At 33.8% G+C, this 23,798-nt stretch overlaps 1 protein-coding gene across 4 annotated transcripts in view; it reads left to right on the top strand.

Annotated features, from left to right (window-relative positions):
* The window catches only part of stard13b (StAR-related lipid transfer (START) domain containing 13b), a 114,241-nt gene that overhangs the window by 42,536 nt on the left and 47,907 nt on the right, over positions 1-23,798 (top strand). Inside the window, exon 1 of one of the 4 annotated variants that reach the window (XM_051129647.1) lies at positions 14,895-15,276. The exons of the other annotated variants lie outside the window; for them this stretch is intronic. Within the exon in view, the coding sequence (XP_050985604.1) occupies positions 15,153-15,276 (124 nt within the window). The 5' untranslated portion in view covers positions 14,895-15,152. Of the gene's footprint in view, positions 1-14,894; positions 15,277-23,798 lie in introns of those variants that run through there. 4 annotated transcript variants of the gene reach the window in all.

Genomic DNA, 23,798 nt, shown 5'->3' with positions numbered 1-23,798 from the left:
AAGAAATGAGTAGCTGGCCTCAATCGCACATAGAAGAAAAACAAATAAATACTGTTAGATCATTATTTTTACTGTACGATGGCTGAGATAGCTTTGACAGTAATAGTTTTATAGATTGTTGTTTGAACTAGACTGATATGTCTTGGTGGCAAAGAGGTAATGTGGTTATTTGAGTGGCAGCCAGAAGGTTTAGCTTTTCTTCTCTGTTCACAGCATTGAGCTCAGGCATCTATAGTTCGCTAGTTCCAATTTCCTAATAGGTCTGATTGCCATTGTTTTGCTTAGGTATGGGATGTTATGATCTTGGAAAAACTGAAAATGTCAGGGAACTTTAAAGGGATAGTTCACTGAAATATGAAAAATCTGTCATTAATTACTCAGCCTCATGTAATTCCAAAACAATAGGACCTTTGTTCATCTTCAGAACACAAAGTAAGATATTTTTGACACTGCATAGACAGCAACGCAGCTGAAACGTTCAAGGCCCAGAAAGGTAGTAAGGACATCATTAAAATTGTCTGTGACATCAGTGGTTCAACTGTAATGTTAGCTACGAGAATACTTTTTTTTGTGCAAAGCAGTGTTAATTTTGACAACAAATTTTGATTTAGTCTTAGTCATAGACTTTTCACTAAAATGGCATTTAGTTTTACTCAGATTTTAGTGATCTGAATTGTTTCAGTTTAACTCGACTAAATATTTTAAGATTTTAGTCGACTAAATCTACAGTAGCTCGGCTAAAATCGAATGGGTTTAGTTACAGTGTAATGCATTAATTAAGCATTTCTCTAAAATGACCAAACTCGTTGTATAGACCAATTTGGAGTAGACATCACAGTGAAGTCACTTGCAGCTGCGTGCGCATAGTGGTTGCGGAAAAACACTGGTAACAAGTGGAGGTAAATGGGCAAAATCCATGGAATAACAGAAAAAAAATATTTTTGTACCTTTTGATTTTAAAATCAGAATGCAAATAATTTTTATAGAATACTGTCATTAAAGACGCCATTTGAAGCTAAACGCAGACTTTAAACGGACATACTATGGATGAAAACTGCTTTGATTATTCTATTTTTAAAGCACAAATTTGATTCACATATGCCATTCATACGGGACGTATTATATTAGCTCTACAGTTACAGCATGAAATATTATTTAAACCTATTACTAATAACATTTTTCATAATATTTATTTATTTTATCTGACAATTCTGACTTTTTTCCTCGCAAATACAAGTTTTATCACCTAATTCAGACTTTATAAGTCGATTTAACTCAAAAATAGTGAGTTTGTCAATTCTGAAAAAAGCAAGAAGTGTGGGACATAAACTCCTGTTCTGAGCCGAGGGGAAAAGAGAGAATGATGAGTTGTTTTTCCTTATTAGAATTGTGAGATATAATCCCGGAATTGCGAGAATAAAGTCAGAATTTTGAAATATAGAGTCAAATTTACCTTTTTTAAAATTCTTTTATTCCATGGCGCCACTTGAAAACCGCCCATCCCTGTTTCGGATCTGTAAGACTATCCCACTATCTATCACCAATTTCGAATAACAGTGCTTATCGCTGGGTGACAAGCTCTTGTAATATGCAGAGAACATTTTGAAAATGTTAATCAATATAATCTATAATTTTTTTTAATCTAACCATTTTGTACCATATCCGTGTAATTCTCCAGGCTATCTCTCCTGGGGTTTCTGCAACCATGATGCGAGCGCATCCAGAATGTTTACAAACTTATAATTGGTCTATAGGTTCGATGTTAAGGTTTTATCATGATAGACACAGATTTAATTTCTATGACATATATATATATATATATATATATATATATAAAATTTAGATTAATCGTTATTAGGGCTACTAAAGTGATTCAGTCAAGAGCAGTGAGTGATTTTCTGTCTTTCGTTGCTTGATTAACATCAATTCCACAGACAGTAGCAACTAAATTAGGCTGCTGTCCCTTTAAAACAGAATGCATGGATGTACTGATACACGTCTAAAATTCTCCAAACTGTTTACGTTAACCTAAGACGTAACCAAGTGTGTATACGTGAATACTCGTCAAAATGGACAGTTCGACATAATTTCAGATATTGACATTTTTGAACGTTTTTTGAGATGTATTTATTTTTACGTTTTTATTAACGTTTTCATTCGTTGACGAAAATGTTAATAGATTTTCATCATAGTTTTTCTCATTCAAAAAAATGTTGCTGACGGGTATAACACTGGTGCAAAGAAAACAAAAATAACAACTTTATCCAACAATTTCTTCTGTTCCGTGTCAGTCTTTGATGCACGTTCTCTGCAGGGTCAGAAAGCTTGTGGATTTCATCAAAATATCTTAATTTGTGTTCCGAAGATGTTCCAAAGAGTCTTACAGGTTTGGAACGACATGAGGGTGAGTAATTAATGACAGAATATCAATTTTTGGGTGAACTATTCCTTTAACACACAGGTTGAATTAAACTGCTTGATTCGTATGGATTCATGAATTTATGACCTTTTTTGGATGTTTTTTTTTTTACTGTAACTTTCAATGGGGGGTCAGAACCCTCTCAGTTTTCATTAAAAACATCCTTATATGTGTTTTGAAGAATAATCAAAGTCTTATGGGTTTGGAATAACAGAATTTTCATTTTGGGATGAACTGTCCCTTTAAGATCCTTTGCTTCGAAAAGTAATAACACATCTACCCTCAGTAAGCCACACAATTTGTAGTATTATTCATGTCTACATAACCAGCATAGGACTATTTACAAGCCAAAGTTTAAAAACCCTAAGCATGAGCAGTAGTAGATGCTTGTGTTAGCAAGCACCACTAATGAATAGTTTTCATTTGAAAGCGATTACCTCTGTCACTAACCGCTTTCAGTACGATCTTTCTCTTCACTTGAGGATTGGTTCATGCGATTATGTTATTATGTGATCTTTTTAGCCTCCCTCTGCTCCTGCGTGGCCTAAATCAATGACATCATAAGTTAAATTTACAGGCAGGTCGTCATGTGGCCTGGCAGGCTGCGCTGTAAAGAGAGCCGCTGCCATCGGGAGAGCCTGAAATATTCCACATGTGGAAAGATGGAAAATGGCTTGTGGCTTCCTGTGGACTTCCATTGCTGGCACTGGCACTTTGGAATTCTATAATTCTGGAATTGCTTTTTGGTCTCAATTTTGTTTATAGGTTTATAAATCCTTTGATTGTTTTTGTGAAAGGTTTGATGGATGTATTTGTTACCTACAGCCATGCCTTTGTGTTTAAAAAGCAATTTCCATAATGTAACATTTTAATTTCTTACTGCACCAGCGCACATTCTTGCGGTAAGGAATCTTTCTCAATAATTTGTCTGTAATTTGATTAACTCATGCTTGCCAGAGTGTGATTTTCTCTCAATAGGAGATGTCGTATAGGGATTGAACGTCACTGATTTGGACCAGGGCCTATTGTGTGAGACTTGTCACCTCTGCAATCCCCACCAATTACATGCAGTGCTCTGCAAATCCCAGGGTGTATAAATGCCCAAGAACAATCAAAGCAGCTTTTTTAGTTTAAATGAAGCAAAGGAGGTTTTAAACCAATCACAAGGCTGTTAGAATTGTGTGTTTGAGCATTAAATTCTTGTTAGAATTAAAGGAGAACTCCACTTCCAGAACAACAATTTACAAATAATGTACTCACCCCCTTGTCATGCACGATGTTCATGTCTTTCTTTTTTCAGTCGTAAAGAAATTATGTTTTTTAAGGAAAACATTTCAGCATTTTTCTCCATATAATGGTCTGATATGGTGCCCCGAGTTTGAACTTCCAAAATGTAGTTTAAATGCGGCTTCAAACGATCCTAAATGCAGTTGTACACGATCCCAGCAAAAGGAAGAAGGGTCTTATCTAGCAAAACGATCGGTTATTTACATAAAGAAAATACTATTTAAATACTTTTTATTCTCAAACGCTCGTCTTGCCTTGCAGTCCTTGAACTCTGTGTGTTCTGGCTCAAGACAGTTAGGGTATGTTGAAAAACTCTGACCGTATTTTCTCCCTCAACTTCAAAAATCATTTCAAAATCATCCTAGATCATTGCAGAAGTTCCGACCCAGTCTTTGCAAAGTGAACAATGCGAAAAAGATCAAACACCCTTAACAAAAAAGGTACAACAGCGATATAGGACAATTTTGAAGTTAAGGGAGAACATGAGATAGGAGTTTTTCAGCATATCCTAACTGTCATGAACAGGAACAAAAACAGTCCAGGCAGAGTAAGACAAGATGAGAGTTTGGCATTAAAAAGTATATAAATTGTATTATTTTTATTAAAATAACCGATCGTTATGCTAGATAAGACCCTTCTTTCTCCGCTGGGATTGTTTACAACTGCATTTGGGATCGTTTGAAACTGCATTTTGGAAGTTCAAAAACGGGGCACCATATCAGTCCATTATACACTGTAAAAAACAAAAAACACAGTTTGTTGAGTCAGCTTAAAATAATTGGTTTCCCTGCTGCCTTAACATTTTAAGTTCAGTCAACTCAAATTAGTTTAATCAACTTAAGTAACAACTTAGATATTTGTGTTTGTTAAACTTAACAGATAGGTAAGTAACCCAGCTGCCTTAAAATTTAAAGTTGAATCAACTCAAATATCTAAGTTGTCACTTAGTATAATTTAACATTTCAACTTTTTTTTTTTTTTGAGTTGACTGAACTTAAAATTTTTAGGCAGCCAGGTTACAAATTATTTTAAGTTGACTCAACAAATAGTTTTTTACAGTGTATGGGGAAAAGCGCTGAAATGTTTTCCTCAAAAAACAATTTCTTTACGACTGAAGAAAGACAGACATGAACATCGTGGATGACAAGGGGGTGAGTAAATTATTTGTAAATTGTTGTTCTTGAAGTGGACTTCTCCTTTAAGTAATTTTATCATTAATGTTGATTTGATGCTCAAGACACTTTTATTATTATGAATGTTGAAAACAGTTGTGCTGTGCTGTCCTGTTAAGGAAATTTTTGGTCACTTTTTGTACTGTAAACAATTTTGGTGCTGTTTTGGTTTGCAACTTTGTTTAATGTAATATTCTGAAGATCAAATTGTAGACCTGCATTATCCAAACACCTTGGCTTCTCTCAAGGCCTGTGCTTGTACAGTTATGCGAGACCGCTGTGTCCCTGCGGGGTAGTGGGGCTTTCTTGTGGTTAAGTTCTTATTAAACAATTTGGCCTGGGAATCAAAGAGGCAAACGACAGGAGAGAATAAACAGACTTCTACTCTCGATTGAGCTTCTGAGGTATTTCGCTTGGATCACCTTCTTTATTCTTTTTCACCATAAAACTGTCGTATTCATTGGATTATTAGTTAACAGCTTGCTAATATATTAGGAGATTTGGCTGCTTGTATTTAATAGAATCTAGTCTGTTTAAATCTAATCTACAGTTAATTTCCCACCTTACTTCACGAAGAGTTACTTCTAAACCATATTTACTCATGATTGAGTTTCTTTGCTTGTTTGTTGTTTTGTCTTGTGTTGAAGTGTGCTGTACAAATGTCATTGGATTTGTGATTTAAATCAAATTAAATGTTGACTGAAATCTGATAGTAATCACTATTGCATTCATCTTGAGTCATTTCCATTAAAATGGAAATTTGCATATACAGAGGCACATACAGTGTGTTCCAGTGCACAAATCACATGCATGTCTGCGTACATGCAAATTGGGTAAGAGGGCACAGAATGTGTGTGTGTGTTATAATCCCCTCTCTGCTAATAGAAGCCAGGTGGTGTGTGTGACTGTAAATGTTTTCCCATGGATTTCTGTGGTTGGTTGAGTCCTAACAGATTCTGACTTGACAGCATTACATGCTTTGTCATACTGCAGTTTGAAACAGTGAAACAATAGCGTTCACAGACCCCCTCTGGCCCCTTCATGACGTCTGTATGTGTGTGGAACTCTTTTGTGTGCTCGTTTACATTAGTTTACTATGCCAAGTATCTAGATCATGCTCTGTTCACAGAATAATCACAATGGGACTATTGATTCTGTTGCTATTCATTCATTTGGTTGTTCCTTCATATGTTGATTCAGTTGTTTGATTAGTTCATTAATTGTTCGTTCAGCCATAATTGACTAGCAAATGATAGTGATAGTGAGTGTTGATTCTATTACTGTTTATTGATTGATTCATTCACTGAGTTGTTTGTTTGTACATTCATTCTGTTGATCACAAGTTACAAGCAAATATTGTTGATTCTGCTATTATTTATTGATTGATTAAAATTTGATACTCTTGTTTTGCTCATTTTATGTGTTAATTTTTTTATGTACAGTACTTTGGTAAATTCCGGTTGTTTTTAAGTGTGCTTTGTAAATAAATCTTGTATTGTATTGTATTGTATTGTGATTCATTGATAGTTGATTGTTTTTTTTTTTCAGTTCGTTTATTCTGTTTGTTCAATCACACTGTTGATTCATTCATTTAATTGGGTGTTCATTCATTTTTTTTTGTTTGTATCTTCAGTTTGTTAATTGTGTTCTTTGAGTCATAAGTGGCTGATTCATTGATTCAGTTGTTTGTTTGTTCATTCAGTTTATTCATTCTGTTCATTCAGGTACAAGTGGCTAGCAAATATATTAGTGGTTGTTGATTCATTGATTCAGTCATTGATTCAGTAGTTTGTTTGTTCAGTTCATTGATTCTTTTCATTCAGCCACAAATGGTTAGCAAATATTATGGTTGTTGATGTTTCTTTTATTACTCATTAATTCAGTCTGAACAAACAACTGAATCAACTGTTTTTTGCTTGTTCTTTCAGTTGATTCATTTTGTTCATTCAGGCACAAGTGGCTAGCAAATATTTTTGTGGTCTTTGATTCAGACATTGATTCTGTTGTTTATTTGTTCAATTCATTGATTATTTTTATTCAGCCACTAATGGTTAGCAGCTATTATGGTTGCTGGTGATTCTATCTCTATTCGTTGATTCATTGATTCAGTTGTTTGTTTGGTTGTTTATTAAGTTGTTGCTCTTCGTTCAGTTGTTTGTTTGTTCATTCATTCTGTTCTTTTGTTTTGTTTGTTCAGTCACAGTTTACTAGTAAAAAGTACAGTAGCTGTTGATTCTGTTACTATTCATTGATTTATTGGTTCAGTTGTTTGTTTGTTCATTCAGTTGGTTCACAAGTTGATGAATATTATAGTATCTGTTGATTCTATTGATTCATTCATTTAACTGGTTGTTCATGAATTGATTCAGGTTTTTTGTTTGTATCTTCAGTTTGTTAATTGTGTTCTTTCAATCATAGGTGGCTGATTCATTGATTCAGTTGTTTGTTCATTCAGTTTATTCATTCTGTTCATTCAGTTACAATTGGCTAACAAATATATTAGTGGTCGTTGATTCATTGATTCAGTCATTGATTCAGTAGTTTGTTCAATTCATTGATTCTTTTATTTCAGCCACAAATTAGCAAATATGTTTGCTGATAATTCTGTTACTATTCATCGATTCAGATGTTTGTTTGTTTGTTCGTTCAGTCTGATTATTTGTTTTGTTTGTTCAGTTAGAAGTTACTAGCAAAAATGATGCTGTTGATTCTGTAACTGTTCCTTGATTCAGTTGTTTGTTCATTCAGTTGGTTTTCAAGGTGATAAATATAGTATCTGTTGATTCTATTGATTCATTCATTAAACTGGTTGTTCATTAATTGATGTACTTTTTTTCTTTGTTTCATCAGTTCAGTTCATTTTGTTCTTTCAGTCACAAGTGGGTATTAAATACTGTAAAGACGGTTAATTATGTTACTGTTAATGGATTCAATGATTCAGCTGTTTGTTTACTGTTTATTGATTCAATTGTTTGTTCATTCAGTTGGTTCACAAGTTGATAAATATTATATTATCTGTTGATTCTATTTATTCATTCATTCATTTAAATGGTTGTTCATTAATTGATTCAGTTTTTTGTTTGTATCTTTTTTTGTATGTTGATTCGGTCATTGATTCAATTTTATTTATTCAATTCATTGATTCTTTTCATTCAGCCACAATGATGGTTTATAGTCAGTTTAGACATCATATACTTGCAAATACTGTATAATTGCAGAAATAGAAAAAGAACAGTATGCCAGTATTCTATTCTGGACATAACCAAGCCACTCAATAACATTTAGTATAACAGCAATTTACCAAAAACAATGATGTTTTACACAATGAATCACATTCAGTCAGTGATCTATTGCTTTAAGGCTTTTCCTCCCCCTCAAGCCCCTAATCTAAAAGCAGATATACATTACGTTTGTGATTTTGCCTGGAAAACTGCAGCCCTGGCTTGGGAATATTTGCTCAGGAAATTTATAGTGCATGCATAAGATGGGCCCATATGTGTGAGTGGGAGCAAGAGGGTGGTTGGGGGAGAATTCCACGCCTTGAATGCATTAGGCTGGGAAGCGTGATTCCCCCCGGAGGATTCCTGGAGCCTGGCCTGGGACCTCACGGCCAAGTGAGTGGGCCAATGGGAGCCCAGCTTCTCAACATCTGGGCCTTTTCTCATTCCAGCTCAGTGGTCAGTCTGGAGCTCGAGTCTCTGGGCTCGTAGCCAAACAAACAAGAGGTGCAAGAGAAGATCACATGCGGTTTCATGTATAATTCATAGCATAGATTAAATGAAACCGCTTGCGGTGAATACTTATTTTATTTATATGTGTGGGAACCAACACTGGCATGAGGTTAGTGACGATTAATTGTGCTCAGGCCTTTCGAAAACAAACACAAACTTCTCAGCTAGTTTGCACCTTAACGAGGAACAACAAAGCGCATTGTATTTACATATGCAGGCTAAAGGGTCTGTTTGGGGAGAAGATAAGAGCTTGATGGGGTCTTGCTAAAACAAGCAACCCCATTGGGTTTGTGTGGACAGCCATTCACATTCTAACAGCCACTTCCTCTTTTACGTCACTGCTTCCTGTGTATCCTTGTGTAGTCTAGCCATGATAATCTCCTTGATATGAGTAATTGCATTCCCAAATGATGTTGAGAACATCACAGCAGAGGGAATTTGATTCATTTATTGATGCACTTGTTTTTTTATTCAGTTCATTTATTCCTTGTTCAGTGATTAAGTTAATAAAAAATGATAATAGCTGTTAGTTCTGATTCATTTGTTTACATTGATGTTTATTCATTAATTCAGTTAATCGCCAAGTGGCTAGCAAATATTATGAAGGTTGTTAATTCTGTTACTATTAATTGATCTATTCATTGATTCAGTTGTTTGTTCATTCAGGCACAAATGGCTAGAAAATATTTTGGTGACTGTTGATTCTTTTGCTATTCATTGATTTAGTCATTTTAGTTTCTTCAGTTGATTCATTCTTTTCATTCAGTCATAATTGGTTAACAAATATTATAGTGCCTGTTGATTCTGTTATTCATTCATTCATTCATTTGTTTATTTTATAATTTGTTCTCTTTGTTTAATCACAGGTCTTGAGCAAATAGTAGCTGTTGATTCTTTTACTATTTATTGATTCAGTCATTGACTGAGTTTTTTGTTCACTTTATTTAATCACAAATGATAAACAAATATTATAGTGGCTGTTGATTCTGTTATTGTTGATTCACTGATTCCTTTGCTCATTCATTCAGTTGTTTAATTGTTCATTCAGGCACAAGTGACTAAAAGCTATTTTACTGACTTGATTCTTTTTCTATTCATTAATTCAGTCACTGAATCAGTTGTATCTTTGCTTCTTCAGTTCATTCATTCTTTTCATTCAGTCACAAGTGGCTAGCAAATATTATAGAAGCTGATTATCCTGTTATTATTGATTCATTGATTGATTCATTTGTTTGATTGTTCGTTCTGTAATTCATTCTTTTTGTTTAATCACAAGGTAATAGTGCAGATAGTGCAGTAGCTGCTGATTCTTTTACTAGTATTTAGTGGTTCATGAGTTAATTCGTTTGTTTGGTCTCAAGTTACTGGCAAAAACTGTCACAGCTGTTGATTCTTTTGCTGTTCATTGATTCAGTCATTTACTGAGTTGTTTGTTTGTTCAGTTCATTCATCCACAAATGGTAAACAAATATTATAGTGGCTGTTGATTCTGTGATTAATCACTCACTGATTCGTTCATTTGTTGAGTTGTTTGTTTGTTCATTATGTCATACATTCTCTTCATTGAATCACAATTTACAGAGAAAATGTTGCAGTAATTGCTGCAATATTTTATGATTCATTAATTTGTTTATTAATTCAGTTATTTGTTCTTTCTTTTCAGTTGTTTTGTTTGTTCAGTCACAAGTTAACTGGCAAAAATATACTAGCTATTCATTATTTTACTGTTTATTCATTCATTAATTCAGTTTGTTTGTTCAGTACATTAATTTTTTTTTTCATTCAGTCACAAATGGTCAACAAATATTATAGTGGCTGCTGAATCTGTTATTATTCATTGATTCATTGATTCATACATTGATTCGATTGTTTGTTCATTCTGTTGTTTGTTTTCTTTGTTAAATCACAAGTTGAAAGCAAATATTGCAGCAGTTGTTGATTTTACTATTCATTGATTCATTAATTCACTGGTTTGTTTGTTCTTTCTGTTCAGTCACAAATTACTAGCAAAAATTATAGTAGATGTTGGTTCTTCTACTATTCATTGATTCAGTCGTTTGTTAAGTTGTTTGTTTGTTCACTTCGTTCAGTCACAAACAGTTAACAAATCTTATAGTGGCTTTTGATTCGCTTATTAATCATTCATCGATTTGTTCATTTATTTCATTCAGTTGTTTGCTTGTTCATTCCATCATTCATTTTCTTCATTGAATCACAAGTTACAACCAAAATATTACAGTAGCTGCTGATTATTTTATTGATTCATTGATGATTCATTCATTCATTAACTGGTTTGCTTGTTCTTTCTTCTCAGATATTCTGTTTATTCAGTCACAAGTTGCTAGCAAAAACTATCTTAGCTGTTGATTCTTTTGCTATTCATTCATTCAGTCACTGATTCAATCGTTTGCTCAGTTCATTCATTATTCTCATTCAGTCACAAATGGATAACAAATATTAGTGGCTATCGATTCTGTTATCATCATTCATCATTCCTTTGTTCATTCAGTCATTCGTTCTCTTTGTTTCTTATCAAGTAACAAGCAAATATTGCAGTAGCTGTTGATTCGTTTACTATTCACTGATTCATTCATTAATTCACTAGTTCATTCTTTCTGTTGATTCTTTTACTATTCAGTTATTTCATGTTTGGTGAAAAGATAAGAGCTTGATGAGGTTGTGTCAAAATAGCAAACCCATATGGCCATTTACATTCTAACACCCACTTCCTCTTTTACATCACTGCTTCCTCTGTGTTTCTAGACTAGACTAGCCATAATAATCTCCTTGATATCAACAATCCTATTCCCGAATGATGGCGAGAACAGCACAGCAACAGGAATGATAGCGCAGAGCCACGAGCATGGCGCTTCCTGTCAAAGGCTTTGATCAGGACCGTGACCCGCGTGACCCCATTACTGAGCGCAGGACCAGACAGCGACTAAAGGCTCGCGTTAAATAGGCTCAAATATTTTTAAACGAGGAATTTCGGCATTTTGAAGATCCATGTGGTTTCAATTGCGTACTTCGACGCTGGTGAGAATGCAGAGACACCAGCTTGGCTACTGTGCAAATGTGCTGCCTGGCAGAAGTCCATTGAGTTTTCTTGATGCTCGAGCTCAACCATCTGTACGACATTCATATTCTCCCTGGCAAGCGTTGAGGGTTTGCACTGCAATTCTGTGAAACTAATTATTCGGTTACTTCATATAAGCACGCGTAGATCCACATCTGGGCTGGCTCGTCTCTTTCACAATATCCATTTCGGTTTTAATCTCTGAGATCAGTTTATTTCACGAGACGTTTGGAACGGTTATGAACGTATCAAGTTGTGTATAGTGTATGTTATGATTTAATGCTTTCTGCTTATTTCATTGTAGACTGCTTGAAATGCAATGTGACAGGAGATGACACATTCGGCTTCTACTGTTTTGACAGCGAGGCCGAGAGTCATCAAGGTTGTGCTGACCGCTGGTTTGTTATTTTGCTCCGTAGGCTGCTTTTATAATGAAAAGCCTGTGCTGAAGTTTAAAGTGATGGGTCTCTCGAAGAGATCAGCTGCTGACAGACAGGAGATCAAGGGCTCAGAACAGCCAGCTGGAGCAGTGATGGAGTGAGACAGTTGCTGAGGTGGACAGACACGACCTGACTTTGCAGTATTGAGCGTCCAGCAGTCTGTGTGTCACACAAATGAATCTGAGAATAGAAAGCTGTAGGTCATCATTTAGGTGGTCTTCATTTCAGTCTTCATTAGTATTTTCTTTAAGCGGTCAGACGGTCATATCGCCAAGCCAGGCATTCCATTGCAGATCCCGCAAGAGGGGAAATGTTTGGCCCGACCTTTGACCTTTGACACGTAAGCTGAAGCACAGCAGATGACCCTCATGTTCTCCCGGACGGTTTTTCCCATCAGATGACTCCATTAATGAATAAAGCTTAGGCGCATTAACACTCGCCTTGGTAAAGGCCACACTCGTACCTTTTCCTAGACACATGACTGGCTGCGCAACACTGTTCCCTCTGATCTGAAGACAGCAAATACTGCATTGCTTTATGTTAATGCAACGTTAAACCTCTTTCTTTTAATAACAAATCCTGGATTCAGGCTGAATAGACTCTGATACGAGTTTCACGGCATGCAGTAGTCATTGAAAGTATTAATTTCTCCATTAGACTCACTTTTTGTCGTCACTTTCTTTTTTCCATCCCAGCCATCTTAGCTTGGATCAACTTTTGACATTGCAGACAGAAAACCTGTCACAAAAAGCAATCTCCTCTCTGTTATGATGATAAAGCCATGCTGAGTGCAAAATGGAAACCATAGAGGCTCATGATTAAATGAGCCGTCAGTGTTCATGGTATGTCAGTCCTTCCTCAGCATGACCATTTTTCTTTATACACCTATTTTGTGTCACAAACTTTCATTTACTTTATGTATTTTTATGTTATATTGCTTTTGTTCTTTAGACTAAAGTATGTGAATGGAGTTTTGTGCTTTTTGCCTTGAGAAAGTAGTTTTTGAAAAGGCAAAAGCATGTTGTTATTGTTTTTATTTTTTGTATTTATTAGTATTTTAAAATGTATTACATATTGTTCACAAATGCATGTGTAATATTTGTTGATATATTTATATTTACAATACACTTCCACAAATACATTTTATATTATATATTTATACATTTTTACAATTATTGTAGAATATTTTAGTGCTTAATCGCATCCAAAATAAAAGTTTGTTTACATAATATATATGTGTGTGTGTTTGTGTTGTTATATTTGTTTATATAAACACACACACATATATGTATATACATAAAAATATACACAGTACACACACATATGTTATGCAGTTAATCATAAATAATCCATTTGACGGCACTAGATTTTTTGTTGTATATTTATATATAGGATTTTTAATATTATATATTTATATTTGCATTTTTTTAACACAGCAAATACAGCATTTATTTATTTATTTTTTTATGCAGGGCAAATTAAAATTTATTACATATTGTTCACAAATGCATATGTAATATTTGAAGAGTTTATTTGCAAAAATGGATAACTCTGCTTTTTTAAATTTTATAATTTTATTGTTATCATGTTTTTATAGTGTTTTAATGTGTTAGTTAGCTGTATTTTTTAGTTATTTTTTACCTAATCAAAATAACCCAGCTGCAGTTTGATTGAGATTAATTGGAATGCACAATGAAAAAACATGAAAAAACATGTTCATTTGTTGATATATTTATATTTAAAATACACCTTTCCACAAATACATTTTTGTTTATACATTTTTGCAATTATTTTAGATTTTTTTAGTGCTGTTAAATCGATTAATTGCGATTAATCGCATCCAAAATAAAAGTTTGTGTTTACATAATGTATATATGTTTGCTGTGTATATTTATACATATACTGTATATAAATATACAAACATATATGTATATACATATAAATGGGTTTACACTGTAAAAAATAAAAAAACAATTTGTTGAGTCAGCTTAAAATAATTTGTAACCTGGCTGCCTTAAAATTTTAAGTTCAGTCAACTAAAATAAGTTTAGTCAACTTGAAATGTTAAGTTGTACTAAGTAACAACTTAGATATTTGTGTTTGCTAAACTTAACAGATGGGTAAGTAACCCAGCTGCCTTAAAATTTTAAGTTGGTTCAACTCAAATATCTAAGTTGTCACTTAGTATAATTTAACATTTCAACTTGAATAAACTTTTTTTGAGTTGACTGAACTTAAAATTTTAAGGCAGCCAGGTTACAAATTATTTTAAGTTGACTCAACAAATTGTTTTTTACAGTGTACATACGTAACCTGGGATGTTTTCTGTCTGCAGGACACATGCATATTATGCAAATAATCAACACAATTTGACAACACTTGTATTAATATTTATATATGTATATACATATACATAAGAGGTTTTTAGGATTTTTAATATATATATATATATGTACACACACACTAGATTTTTATGAATTACTTATATATACTTTTGTATTATTATTTTTTAGGCTTTTTAGTATTTACATTTAACATAGCAAATACAGCAATTATTTGTTTATTTATTTATTGTGGAAAAAATAAACAGAATGCGGAATTAATATGAAGTGCGTGAGCTGAGGTCTTTGGTGAGGCTTGAAATGTCAGAAAAGTCCTCTAGTAGTGAGAGTGATGAACCAAAGAGAGTGTGTGTGTGTGTGTTTGAGAGAGAGAGAGAAAGAGAGAGAGAGATCGTATGTTACGAGCATAAGGAGAAACTTCAAACAAACCCACATCTGCTCTGAAACACACGGCGGCTCCACACAGAGGCTGCGCGTCTTTTACCAGCGCGTGTCCAAAACTGGATTATTTGGGAGATTATTACCACTTTATTCTTTTAGATATGCATTTATTTTTCGGAAAAGTTTGCCGTTGCTGTCTGTGGCTGCGGGGCAGGTGAAGAAGAGGACGAGGAGTGTCGCTATCTTTGAGAAATAACGGGAGTTCGCGGGCGAGCAACTGATTGATTATGCGCGCGGATTGACGATGACAGCGAAACGAAAGTCTCTCACACTGACACTCAGACGATCGTTCAGTGAACAGCTCAGAGAATCCACGACCAAAGCTTGGGATTTATTGTGGAAAAGTGTCAGAGAGAGACGACTTGCAGGTTAGTGACACTCAAGTAAAAGTTCACGCACCCTGCATCGTAGCGTTCATGCTGACGTGCACAACAGGAGAGAAAAAGTTTGCATTTATTTATTTTATTTTAATATATATATATTTTTTGAGATTATTGAGCAGCGATGTTGAAGTTGCTTAACCCTTGCTTTATCATATACTAGTAAAAAAGATTGGGGCTGGTTGTCACACTTTTTGCTAACGTAAATATTTCGAATTTGTAAATCAAAACTATTATTTAAGTACAGTTTCAAATAAAGCTTTCTATTTCAAAAGTTCAGTTATTAGTGAAATTTACAAGCAAATCTCTGAGTAAAAACGGTTTCTATGCCAAATATTTATGTGTGTGTGTATTGTAGAGATTTCAGCGAAGTTTAAAAAGTAAAAAACTATTGTTTTACTCAATGAATACTGCACTTTTTTTAGTTTTTATTTGAAAGCATAAATATAATATAGACATAGGCCTTATTTGAAACAACGTGCTTCAGTAGAAAGCATGTGACAACATGCCCCGACCTGAAAAATAGCTTTATGAATATGTTAATTATACTGATATGTACATAGACTACTTCATTCTATATATATTGCATGAGGAGTTTTGCATCATCTGTCACAGTGCAAGCACTGGTCTACTTCAGCGTTTTATTTTAGTATGGTTATTTAAATGTAAACTCACTGGCAGATGAATTGCACTGTGCATTTTTAGAAACTGCTATTTCTATACGTTTCTAAACATCTAGCGTTTAAAGTAAAGACACATGACAGTGTTTGACCACTAGATGTCAGTCAATGCAACGTGGTGCCTTAGTGGAAAACACCAGTAATCATTTTTCATATTTTTCTCTTGGAGTGCTTTATGGTGGTCCATCTGTTTGTTTTATTGGGGAGTAATTAAAAGTCTGCTGTTATTAGATTGAAATCTTTAGCTGCTTGTATATTTGTCTTCTTGAAGGTTATTTATTTATTTGGGTGCATCTTTGGGCTGCCATGGGGATTGTGATGAAATGCTGAGGCATTGTTGGCATGCTTATCACGTTCATTTCCATATATGTATTTCAGAGATGTGATGTGCTATGTAGGTGGCAGTCATGTGCACGCTCTGGCCTGACTGTTTATACACATGCCAAACAATGAGGAGCTCTTTGAGGCATGACGATGGAAAGCTCAGTGTGGCTCCCGAGAGGGGTATATTTCAGTCTGACTTGAGCCTCTATTAAAAGTTCAGCCATGAAGGATATTCTGGCAGATAGAGCTCCGCCTTTTAGTTTTGCCCTTCAAAACAAAGCTTATTGTTTAAAACTTTGGACAAATTGAAAATGACTGTTTATACAGTAACATTTAGTTTGGGGTCGGTAAGATTTTTTTTTGTTTATGAAGGAAGCCTCTTATGCTCAGCAAAGCTGCATTTATTGCATTATACAGTGGTGGCCAAAATGATTAGAACACTAATATTTTCACCAGCTAAAAATGGTTTTAAGTCAGTTATTTTTTATCTTTTGCTGTAGTGTGTTAGTGGGAAATGTCAGTTTACATTTACAAAAATTCGTTTTGACATTAATTTGCTCATCATCATCCAGTCTGTCCAGAATGACATGAAGAAACAAACTGAGACAAACTAAATCTAGAAGAACTGTGGCAAGATGCTTTAAGGAACCTACCTGCAAAGCTTTAGGAACTTGTGTAAACATGCTGTAAAATGAGGATGCTGTCAAAAATAATGTCATAAAGAGATTTTCTTTATCAATTAAAGGAGAAGTCCACTTCCAGAACAACAATTTACAGATAACGTACTCATCCACTTGTTATCCAAGATGTTCATGTGTTTCTTTCTTCAGTCATAAAGAAATCGTGTTTTTTGAGGAAAGCATTTCAGGATTTTTCTCCATATAATGGACTGATACGGTGCCCCGAGTTTGAACTTCCAAAATGCAGTTTAAATGTGGCTTCAAACAATCCCAGGAAGAAGGGTCTTATCAAATGAAACGATCAGTAATTTTCATAAAAATAATATAATTTATGCTCGTCTTGTCTTACTCTCCCTGAACTCTGACCGTATTTGCTCCCTCAACTTCAAAATCGTCCTATATCACTGTTTTACCTTTTTTGGTTAAGGGTGTTTGATCTTCTTTGCATGTTCACTTTGCAAAGATTAAGTCGGAATTTGTGCAGCGATATAGGATGATTTTGAAATTATTTTTGAAGTTGAGGGAGAAAATACGGTCAGTTTTTTGACATACCCTAACTGTCTTGAGCCAGAATACACAGAGTTCAAGGAGTGCAAGGCAAGACGAGCGTTTGAGAATAAAAAGTATTTAAATGTATTTTTTAAATGAAAATACCCAATCGTTATGCTGGATAAGACCCTTCTTCCTTGGCTGGGATTGTTTACAACCGCATTTGGGATCGTTTGAAGCTGCGTTTAAACTGCATTTTGGAAGTTCAAACTTGGGCCACCATATCAGTCCACTATATGGAGAAAAATGCTGAAAAGTTTTCCTCAAAAAACAATTTCTTTACGACTGTAGAAAGAAAGACATGAACATCTTGGATGACAAGGGGGTGAGTACATTATCTGTAAATTGTTGTTCAGGAAGTGGACTTCTCCTTTAACTTCTGATAACTAAATCAACATTTGGTGTGAGCATCCAAGCGTTTAAAGCAGCTTTTTGCCCTAGTAGTTTTTCAGGTAGCTTTGCAGGTCTTGAGGCATCTTGGAGACGTTGCAACAGTGCTTGTCATTCCAGACAGACTTCCAGATATCTCTGTGTGGAGCACTTGCTGTTGTCCGACTACAAAAATCTCACAGTTTATTGCAATTAATGGCAAAATTAATGTTTGGAAATGTAAACTGATATTTTCTCATGACACACTACAGCAAAAGATAGAAATAACTAATTTAAAACCATTTTTTAGCTGGTGAAAATACTAGTTTTCTAATCATTTTGGCCACCACTGTTAATATAATGAAAACAGCAATATTGTGAAAAATTATTACATTTTGTGTAAACCATGATCCATTTTTTGTGATTCTGATGAACAGAAAAAAAAACATTTATTGGAAACAGAAATATTTGTTAAAACTTTATAAATGCCTTTAATGATGCTTTTGATCAGTTTAGTGCAACTTTGCTGAATGAAAGTATTCATTTCCCTTTAAAAAAAAAAAAAAACATTAGCTTTTTGATTCTCAGCAAAGAAGGCTGGTTCAAAAGCTTATTCTGGCTAACAACCACCTACTTAAAAGAGTTGTTAACTTCCAGAACAAATATTTACAGATAATTTACTCACTCCCTGTCATCCAAGATGTTCATTACCTTTTAAATTATGTTTTTTGAGGAAAACATTTCAGGATTTCTCTTTATATAGTGGACGTGAGTTTGAACTTCCAAAATGCAGTTTAAATACAGCTTCAAAGAGCTCTAAAGGATCCCAGCCAAGGAAGAAGGGTCTTATTTAGCAAAACAATCAGTTATTTTCTAAAAACAATTAACAATTTATATCCTTTTTAACCTCAAATGCTCATCTTGTCTAGCTCTGCGTGAACTCTGTGTATTCCGGTTCAAGACAGTTAGGGTATGTTGAAAAACTCACATCTTATTTTCTTCTCCAACTTCAAAATCATCCTACATCGCTGTTTTACCTTTTTTTTTAAAGGGTGTTTGATCTTCTTTGCACATTAACTTTGTAAACACTGGATCTGCATTTCCACAGCAGTGTAGGACGATTTTGAAGAGATAGAAAACATGAGCATTTGAGGTTAAAAAGTATATAATTAGTCAATTTTTTTTAGAACGTAACCAATAGTTTGGCTAGATAAGACTCTTCTTCCACGGCTGGGATTGTTTAGAGCCCTTTGAAGCTGCATTTAAACTACATTTTGGAAGTTCAAACTCGCAGACACCATTGAAGTCCACTATATGGAGAGAAATCCTGAAATATTTTACGTAACAAACATAATTTCTTTACGGCTGAAGAAAGACATGAACATCTTGGATGACTTAGGGTGAGTAAATTATCTGTAAATTTTTGTTCTTGAAGTGAACTTCTCCTTTAACCATTAAAAGCGACCAATTACAAGCATTTTTTGTTATTTACATACAGTTCAAATCAGGTTCCTAAACCAGAAAAATAGCAGAAACTTTTATAGACTTTAAACAATTACAAAAGAACCTCCAAAAGTAAAAAGAAATATCAGTTACGTTGCCAATTTGGTCAAATCCAGTGTTTATTTCGTTCTCAAAAGTGCTGACTGTATCAACCTGGTTTCTTTCTTCGAATTTTCTAGCGGGTTTAAAGGGATAGTTCACCCAAAAATAAAAATTCTGTCATTAATTACTCACCCTCATGTTGTTCCAAACCCGTAAGAACTTTGTTTATCTTTGGAACACAAATGAAGATATTTTTGATGAAACCCAAGAGCTTTCTGACCCTATAGGCAGCAACGCAACTAACACGTTCAAGGGCCAGAAAGTTAGTAAAGACATCGTTAAAATAGTCCATGTGAACGTGCATCAAAGACTGACATGGAAAAGAAGAAATTGTTAAATAAAGTAGTTATTCTTGTTTCTTTTCTGCGCACAAAAAGTATCCATATAGCTTCGTAAAATATCACGTTGGCTATTTTAACAATGTCCTGACTACCTTTTCGGACCTTGACCGTGTTAGTTGCATTGCTGTCTATGCAGGGTCAGAAAGCTCTCAGATTTCCTCATAAATATCTTCATTTGTGTTTCGAAGATGAATGAAGGTTTTACGGGTTTGGAACAACATGAGTAATTCATGACAGAATTTTCATTTTTGGGTGAACTATCCCTTTAATAAATGCAAAGTTGCATTTTAGATGTCATATTAGATTTCAATCGGCATTTCCTATTTTTGTGTATTTCAGTCAGTGGACTGTCCATGAGTCTGCCGTCCAAGACTAAAGCATTGAATGAGGGAAATGGAATGAGGGATTTGTGTAGGATTGCAGTATGGTTGCATTATGGTCTGCATTTCGACACTTTTGTTTCAGGATCGTATAGAGCGCTTAGACATCTTTCAAATCTCCTGACAAGCCATTTGCAAAAGAGCCTCTTAAACCAAAGGCAGCAGCGATCAGGGGCCACAAGAAAGACGGATTACAACAACATTTAGCTCGTTTTGCACACAATCCAGTCGGTGTTACCATATAAAGTTACGCTTAAACAAAGGAACATTTTTCTCAAAGCAGAGAAAACTCATAAATGTGATGCGGCTTTGACGTTTTCAATGGGAGATTCAATCAAAGCCGAATTCAGAAGAGACAACAGAAACATTTCGTTGTCTGCCGTCTCTCCCTGCTGGAGCGAATCGTAAGCACCTGCTGGTTTTATCTGGCTCCTGCCCACGTTCAGCGGCCCTTCCCAGAAACCCACAGAGTAAATATTATGCCGATAACTTTTCTTTCCACTAGCTGTGTTGATATCTTCACTCTCTGTACGCTGTAAGTTGTGGAGTCAGCATCCCGAGCCTGAGTTTCTCAGGCGGGACGTTTTATTAGGAATCGGCTGTCATTCTGACAGGTCTCTCTCTTGTGGCTAATCCTCATCTGACCTGATTGTGGAAGCCGCAAAAATGTTTATTTTTGTTTCCCATCAAAATGTGGCTATTAATTCATGAAGGTGTACAAATACAGTTACGTTTTCTTGGCAGCTGCTTCTGGCTTCTGCTTCAGCTAGTGGAAAAATACACAAATGAAGTACCAAGATGACTGTGAAGTAGTGCTGTCTGTGTAATATCCAAAAAACCATCTACTGCGCTCTTCAAAGATCTGAGGTTAAGATTTATGCTGTTGCCACTGAGTTCAAACGTGCTGAGACAGGCTGTATATGGAGCAGTGGCTTATTTTGATGTCTTCTGAGTCAAAAACTATGCAATATTTATTTATTTACTTGTTTGTTAGTTAGTTCATATATTTATCTTTTTTATCTTTAATCAACCCCCTTGTGTTTACTTAATTTCCTTATTCTTTAATTTCTTTTCTTTACTCCCCCCATGTAATTTTTATTTATTATTTTTATTTATGTTTTTATTCATTTTTGTTATCATTTACTTGTTAGTTCATTTATTTATCTTCATCCTTTTTTGTGTTCCTTTCTAATAGTCCCCCTTGTGGTGTATTATTTATAGTAAATTATTACATTATTTATTTGTCTTTATTTGTCATTATTTAGCTTTTTATTCACTGTTGTTGTTGTTATTATTATTATTTTTGTTGTAGTAGCAGTATTGATGTTATTATATTTCATGTATTTATTTTTTATTATTATTTTATTATTGATTTGTTCATTTATCTTTAGTTTATCTTTCTTATTTATTTTTATTTATTATGAATTAATAATTCATTTATTCTTTTACTTATGTTAATTTATTTATCTTTAACGTTTTTATTCTTTTCTAATAAACCCCTTTGTGTATTATTTATATTAAATTATTACATAATTTATTTATCTTTAATTAACCTTTTTATCCCCTTGTGCATTATTATTATTCATTTAATTATTTTATTTAATTATTAGCTCATTCATTTATCTTTATCCTTTTTGTTCTTTTCTAATAATCCTCCTTGTGTATTATGTTAAATTATTTCATTATTTATTTGTCTTTAATTGTCTTTATCATTTTGTTTTCCTTGTGCGTTATTATTATAATTTATTATAAGTTATTATGCTTCATTTATTTGTTTTATTTATTAATTAATTTGTTCATTTATCTTTAATTGTTCTTTTTTTATTTATTTATTATGAATAATATGGCTTATTAATTAATTAACTTATTCTTTAACTTATCATCTGTTTATCTTTATCTTTTTTATTCTTTTCTAATAAACCTGTGTGTATTATTTATATAAAATTGTACAATTTTTTATTTATCTTTAATTAATCTTTTTATCCCCCTATTTTTGTTTTTATTCTTTTTTTCTTTATTATGAATTAATTTGACTTATTAATTAATGCATTTATTCTTTTACTGTTATTCCCCTTGTGTATCATTTTTTTATTCAATTATTATATTTAATTTGTCTCTTTTTTATAATGCAATTAATATTTTTAAGATAATGCAAGCGGAACCAAAAGCTAATTGGAGCCTCAATTATGATTTCATGTTGATTGTAATAATTGTAATAATTCTGACAGCCATTATACCATTAGAAATCAGTATCTGAAAATAGTTTTGCATTCAATTATTATTGTAATTGTAATAGTAATATTATTTTTCAATATTGCATTATTAATAGAACTAATAGTTGGCCTAATAAGCCATAACCATTATGGCAACCTTTTCCCAGGTTTCCTTTCAGATAGAAAGGAAAAGAGAGCGAGAGCGCATGTGGAATGTGCATTCTTTGGTGAGTGGCGAGCAGGCTCTGTTTTCTCCTCCACTTTTGCATACATTTATTTTGAGAGCTGTCAGACATTTGTCTTTGGCTCCAGTATAGAGATGATGAGAGACTTGGCAAAGGCAGGTTTGGCTCTGAATCTTGAGCTAAATCTGGCCAAGCACTCCGTTCTGCGTGACAAAGACGTTTGATCTGTTTTCAATAACACATCTTCTCCGACATAAAGCTCAAAATGTGTTGGAGAAGTGGCTAATCTACAAAGCAGTCTCAGCCAATAATTAATAAAGACTAAATGTTGCATCACTCAATTTAGACGTGGGGGCGTAGTGTTCACAAAAACCTGTCCTTGTTCTTGCTATGTCGAAATAAGCATCTAATAATTGATTTGACTTGCCTAAACTATTTTCTACTAGCTTTAGCTTAGTTGAAAGTTCATTTCATTTAAGTCCAGAGTGCTTCATCAATCAGAGAGCGCTTGTGAGCCATTTCTATGTACAACCATTGAACATACCATCATATATCTATACAGACCAATTAAAGTGACTGAAGTTATGATATGGTATGATATAATAGCTGATTTATTTTGTCAGTCTGACTCATTGTGCTGTAAAATTAGGCAGTAAAGTCCGTAGTACACTTTTTACCACCCATTTCCTTTAAAATAACCAAACCTATACCAGAACTGAAGCAGGCTGTCATTGACTGAAGGATTACTAAACACAAGCAATACAATATTTAAAGCAATTAATCATTTAATATATATATATATATATATATATATATATATATTATTCTGCATGTTTTTCATTAATGTAGAAAGTCAGTTTATTGTTATAAAGTCCATTTATTATTTTTATTGTGTTTTTGTTATTCTTTGTTCTTTTTATGCTATATTTAGAGATGTCAAAGACATCTATGGAAGCCCATTTCTGCCACTGAATAAAAAAGGTTATTGTGACTTTACCTTTTAGATCTCTCAATTCTAATGTTTTTTTTCTCGGAACTTCGTGATATAAACTTACAATTCTGAATTTTGTTCATAGAATTGCATGATATGAACTCACAATTACAAAATAAATAGCAATTCTGACTTTTTGATGGGTTTATATGTCACAATTCTGACTTTTTTCTCACAGTTCTGACTTTTTTCA

This window comes from Labeo rohita, chromosome 15 (genome assembly GCF_022985175.1).
Source record: "Labeo rohita strain BAU-BD-2019 chromosome 15, IGBB_LRoh.1.0, whole genome shotgun sequence".
In the NCBI taxonomy this organism is placed as follows: domain Eukaryota; kingdom Metazoa; phylum Chordata; class Actinopteri; order Cypriniformes; family Cyprinidae; genus Labeo; species Labeo rohita.
The sequence above is the reverse complement of the archived record's forward strand: the minus strand, read 5'-3'. Positions and strand labels throughout refer to the sequence as shown.